The 6,000-nt window shown below is 41.4% G+C and overlaps 1 protein-coding gene across 1 annotated transcript in view; it reads right to left on the bottom strand.

Moving 5' to 3' along the window:
- Positions 1-836: 836 nt before the first annotated feature.
- AIG1 (androgen induced 1) overlaps positions 837-6,000 on the bottom strand; it is a 272,202-nt gene continuing 267,038 nt past the window's right edge. Inside the window, exon 6 of the mRNA XM_019967524.2 lies at positions 837-1,511. Coding sequence (XP_019823083.2) covers positions 1,474-1,511 — 38 coding nt within the window. The 3' untranslated portion in view covers positions 837-1,473. The remainder of the gene's footprint in view (positions 1,512-6,000) is intronic.

Genomic DNA, 6,000 nt, shown 5'->3' with positions numbered 1-6,000 from the left:
CATGAATTTCAATCCATTACAGCTTTCTAATTCTTATTGAATCCATTTTCCTTGAAAATTGCACATTACATGGGTTCTAAGAATTTGTTGCCATAGAACTTTAAAACATATTTTTATAATTAAAAATTTGTTCACATCCATGCTTGTTTTGCCAAGTATTTTGTGTTTCTTTCTTTTCAGTTAACGAATCAGTAGTTTGCATATTTTAATCCTATTTGTATAGATGAGATACTGCATTTATTAATCAATATATTTATCAATTCCACTTTGTTTCTTGCTGCCTTACTTAATTTTTGCTTTTATTTTTATTCATTCCTAGCTTATATTCCTCTAAGATTTAATGTGTTTTCTGCTATAATAGTCTATTTGGTGTGAGTATTATTTAAAAATTATTATGGTCAAAGATTTCTTAAGTTAGCTTTCTTTTTCATGAGTTAGCTTTTTACTTTTTTGGGTTTATCAGAAAGATCCACATTTTTAAAACAAACGAACAAAAATTATAGGAACTTGAGCTTTCCCGATGGCTCAGTGGATAAAGAATCCAAGTCTCCTGCAATGCAGGAGACACAGGAGACGCAGGTTTGTTCCTGGGTTGGGAAGATGCCCTGAAGAAGGAAATGGCAAGCCACTCCAGTATTCTTGCCTGGAAAATCCCATGGACAGAGGAGCATGGTGGGTTAGAGTCCAAAGGGTCACAAAGGGTCGGACACGACTGATGACTAAGCATAGCAGAGGCTCAATAAACCCATTTTTCGTGAAGTATTAATAATAGAAACAAATAAGAAAAGAAACACCAGTGTGCTAGGGTTTTGAGATGCACCATGTAGACATCGGGCTAGGGGTTACTTGTTGTTTATTAAAGTTATAGCTTGCGTCTAGGAAATGTTCACAAGATTAAATCATGAGATCCAAATACACTCAGGGTTTTGACTAAATCAATGCAATTATTACTAATATTGCCTGTTTAAGACAGTCGTCACATTATTGCAATAGGGAACATCCGTCCCATTTCCTCCAGGCTTACGCTTATGTTACTCAGTATAGGAAAAAAATAAATACACAAAATTTTTGCTTCACATCAGCCCCTTTGATTTTCACATATTTTTCAACAAGAAACACAATAGGATTCTTTTCTTCCTTGATTAAATGGAATTACAATTGCAAAAATTAAAATCCAATGACCAATTTCAGTTGTAAAAACTAGAAGAGTCAAAAAAAAAAAAGATGCTATTATCAATAATGATTTTGGGAAGAATTCTTTAAAACACAATTGAGGGGAAGTCATTTTGGAAATATCCATATTCTATTCTTACACATATTTCTCCATAAAAGGTGTTCCCTCCCTCTGGGGCAGGGAGGCAGAGGCTGGTTCCACCATTTTCTTTGAAGCTTCCTCTCCTCCATCTGTGATGCCCAGGGGATAATGAGTCTTCAATCATAGCTCCATTCTGCTCTTCTGTTTAGACTTAGATCTCATTCCAATTTAGGTTTCTCTTTGTCTTCTTCCATACCTAGAAATACAGGCAAAGCACTTTATGTGGACATCAGATTCAGCAGGAGCAGGTTTAAAAGAACTCTCATCTCACCACACTTCTCCCCACCCACCCTTTATGTCCATCTCTTTTCTCCTAGCTAAGAAGGAAAGTTGTTCACAACTTTCTCCAGAAATTTCCTCAGTGACCTCCCTCTCCTTCCTTCCCCCTAAATCGGGACATAACACCTCTGTAACACACCCAGCTCTTATGGCCTCTGGGAGTGAGGAACACAAGTTAGTTCTTGTCTTGTTGAGTTTGCACAGAAATCCCAATCGGACTGCCTTGTAACCAGCTTCTAGTAACAGGAGGTGTGGTGCTGATGAGTTTCAAAGAGACCTCATTTATTTTTATTTTACTCATGACTCTTCCCAAGGCAAGGACTCTGGATTTTCAAAAGTCAAATAATTTTTTTGGTTTGTTTTGTTTTATTTTTATAAGCTCTCATAGAGAGCTTATTAGCCACAAGAACTATTTATTTCCAGACCCATGTGTACTTAAACTCGAGTTCTCCCTTTATTCAACCCAAGCCTGGTAGAACTATGTTTTTCTTCCTGAGAGAGTCATATGTACCGGACTGGTGAGACCTCGCCAGTTGTCTGTAATGAATAGTTAGTGATATTTCATTTTCCTGGAGATGAACATGTTTAGGTCATTCTCATAAATTAAAGTTAAATCTGGCATATGCTCCCCACTTTTTCTCTTTTGCTTCTACTTAAACACTTTTCTCCTAACATCAAATTCTCAGAGCCTTTTTGCTGGAACAAAAGGATCCCATCTATTGCAGGTTTTGTTGGTATTCTTTAAAAAAAAATTAATTTATTTGGCTGCACTGGGTTTTAGTGGTGGCACGTAGGATCTTTTAGTTATGGCCTGTGGAATCCAGTTCCCTGACCAGGGATAGAACCTGGGCCCCCTGCATTGGGAGTATGGAGTCTTACCTGCTGAACCACCAGGCAAGTTCCTGGTATTCTTTTAAAAGTTGCAAGTTCTCTGAGGGCAGAGCCCACTATTTTGTTCCTGATTATATCCTGAGCACCTAACATGGTGTCTGTCTCATGGTAGGAGTTCAAGTAATCTTTATGAGATAAATTAGTAAACAATGACTGTGGAGAAGGGCGAACTAGTGGAAAAGCAGTAGAAGAAAACCTGGAGGGTGATCACAGTGGGGCTTGCGATAGGAGAGACACCCCCGCCCCTTCTTCCGGCCCCCAGCTGCCAGCACCACCTGCTCGCGTGGTCAGGGTGGTAGCGGCGGAATGCGGGTAACATGCTCAGAACAGGTGTCCCGAGACAGTCTTTAAGGTTTGGTTTTCATGACTAAGGAACTGGCAGAGATCTGTAACACTTTTTCCAAAGTACTTCTCAGAAATCATATTAAGGAAAACTTCAAGCTGAAGAGTAAGGACGTGTGAAGGGAGGAGGAGTAGGGCTGAGGGGGAGAAGGCAGGAGATGGCTTGGTTGTTGTTGGGTAACCAAGGCAAAGGCAGGAAAACACAACACAGATTCTGTTCAAAGAGCGCACATGATTTGGGTCCCGACTCTGTCCCATGCTCCCTCTCCTGTGGAGAAGCTAATAACTGCTTGCTTTTCTTTTCAAAGTCTCTTTCCTCCTAAGTGTTCTCCTGCAGATGGGTTGAGTTGGCAGCAACAGTGGAATCTTCAAAAGCGGGGGTGGAGAACAGGGGCTGTTCATTGACCCAGACGGGGAAAATGGCTCCCCACCTACTTTAGTTTGGCAGCTTTGAGGTGGAGGGAAAAAATTAGACAGCTGTAAATAATATTTGGAAGAAGCAGAGGTATAATTTCCACACAACCAGCAGAAAGAAACCTGTCACAAAGCTGAGGCAGGATGTTCTGTCAGAAGCGGAGCGGAAGAGCTGATTGACCTTGAGAGAGTCAGTCACATGGGGTCCCCCCAAGGCTGGGAGAGGGGCCCTGAGGGCAGCGGGACCAACCCTGGAGGTCTGTGTGGGCCTGTGGGGGACATGAGCAGGATGGAAAACTGGTGGGGAGCGAGGTGGACAAGGTGGAGGTTTCTGTCCCATGGGCCTTGCTCTGACCTCCTCTCCTTTCTCCTCTTGGCCTGCTTTCTCCTCCTTCACCCCAAACTTTCACTTTCAGACATTTTCATTTCTGGTCGTAAAAATTTGACTTTAATAAGACTGGTCACTCCAGTCAGATGCACTGAAATTAAAAGAAAGTTTTAGCTTAAGCACAGAATATTTCAGCTGTTTCAGGGTCTACTGTGTCCCCCCTCAAGTTCCTATGCAGAAGTCCTAAGGCCCAGGACCTCAGAATGTGAGAGAAGGCCAAGCTTGTGTCTGGACAACCATCTGCTAAAGAGATGAGGCATATGAGTCATGGATCCAATTTACCACTTCAGCAGAAGCCAGGAAAGACCTGTGGGGGACCCTCCTGTCTGATGATTTGGACCCTCATGAAATTACATGGGAGAACTTTGTGTCAGCAGAAACACTGTGAGCCTGGATTGAAAGGGACAGAGACAAGATGAAATGAAGGATGGTTCATCCGCAGGTGGTTCAGGGGTTCACTCCTCCTTGGCCCAAGAGGGCTGCCTGAGAGGGTAGGGCCACACTCCTCCTTCTGATGAGTCCTGAGGATACAGCCTTCAGCCAAAGATTATTCTCAGGCCTTAAACTCGAATGGAATTTGTCCTGCTACTTTCAAACTTGGTTGAGAACTGCGACCCCCTTTTTCCTTAGGATCTCCTTTTTGGAAAGGGGATACATGTTCTATGCCTGTTCTACCACTGTGTTTTGAAAGTAGATACATTTCTGTCTGGTTTCACAGGTTCACAGCTGGATAGCAATTTTGCTTCAGGATGAACCATAACCCAGGTCTTACCCATACCTGATGTAGATGATATTTAAGATAAGATTTTGGACTTTTAAGATTTGATGCTGGAAATACTTTGGAGGCTATTAGGAATGTATTTTGCATGAATGAAGGACATGAATTTTGCGGGGCAGAAAGTAGAATGTTATGGGCTGAATTATGTCTCCCCAAACTTAAACTCTTGTACCTCAGAATGTGATTCTATTTGTGGATAGAGTTTTTTCTAACATAAAATGAAGTTGTCAGGATGGCCCTAATCAAATACGGCCAATGTCTCTATAAAAAGGGGAAATTTGGAGACAGCCCGAATAGGGGAAAATGCCATGTGAACATGAAGACAGCCATCTGCAAGTCAAGGAGAGGGGCCTGGGACAGATCCCTCCCTCACAGGCCTCAGAAGCAACCAACCCTGCCAATACCTTGATTCTGGACTTCCGGCCTCCAGAACCGTGGGATATTACATTTCTACTGTTTAAGCTGAGCAGTCAGTGGTCCTTCGTTGCAGCTGTCCTAGCAAACCAATATAACATCCACAAAGCCACTTTGAGTTATTAATATTTTCTTTTGAAAAGAGTAAAATGTTTCATTGTTAATTTAGCCTGTTTTAAGGGATTTTTGTTCATAGTTCATATCAGTTTTGATCTATTTTGTTATTCTGTAAGTTAGATCCATGATTCTGAGTGAAGTTTCTGAGCTCTCCTGTGTCTGGGTTTCCAGTGGTGACATTCTGATGGTTCTCTAGACACCGTACTTGGATTGAATCGTATTGACTCTGCTACCGTTTATTGTGGTGGGTCACTTATTTCTGGGCTCAGCTGCCTCTTAGTTAAAAATAATATCGGTTTAGATGATTTCTAATCTAATTTTAATTCTAAGACTCTGTAATAATGCAATTTTTATTTTGAAGTTGAAGCCAACATAACCAAGTGGAGGAAGCTGAGCCATTAAAAATCCCTAATGACGGATCCAAGGAAGGGGGTTCAAATTTGGCATTCTAGCTCCTTGGGGGATTTTGTTTGGAGTGGAGTAAATACAATCAGGATTGTAACACTGTACTTGATTGTACTCAATTCCTTCTAACAGACACACACAGACACACACGCATGACTGCTTTTAATCAGCAATTTCAAATTCAACTACCTACAGAACCAGGCAGCTACTGTGAAGGAGCAAAATGGCCAGGCGAGAACTAGGGAAAACTTAAGAGCCATCGGAAAGGAGGGAAAACTTAAGAGCCATCGGAAAGGGGGCAACTGATACCCAATTCTAATCCATTGCTGCCAGCAGAGAACAGTGGGCTCGGAGTTGCCAGATCTTAAAAACTTGATTAGCTGAGAAATCTGGACTTTATGTGAAATCTCCCAACATTTAAATACTGCTTCAAAAACAAAAATTCCGTGTAGGCCTAACAAAACTTTTTGGCAGGTAAAATTTGGAGCAGGCCATCAGTTTGCAATTGCTTGCTTAAACAAAAAGATGCCCACTTGACACAAAACATCTGCCTTTGGGGAATTAACTGGATGGTTCCATGTAGATAAAATTAATCTCTACATCTGAAATGAGTTACAAAATGTTAGTTGACCTTAACTTGTATCGCTTAAGAGAACG

The sequence above is a fragment of the Bos indicus genome, chromosome 9 (assembly GCF_029378745.1).
Source record: "Bos indicus isolate NIAB-ARS_2022 breed Sahiwal x Tharparkar chromosome 9, NIAB-ARS_B.indTharparkar_mat_pri_1.0, whole genome shotgun sequence".
Taxonomy (NCBI): Eukaryota; Metazoa; Chordata; class Mammalia; order Artiodactyla; family Bovidae; genus Bos; species Bos indicus.
This window is presented reverse-complemented; position numbering and strand designations above follow the sequence as displayed.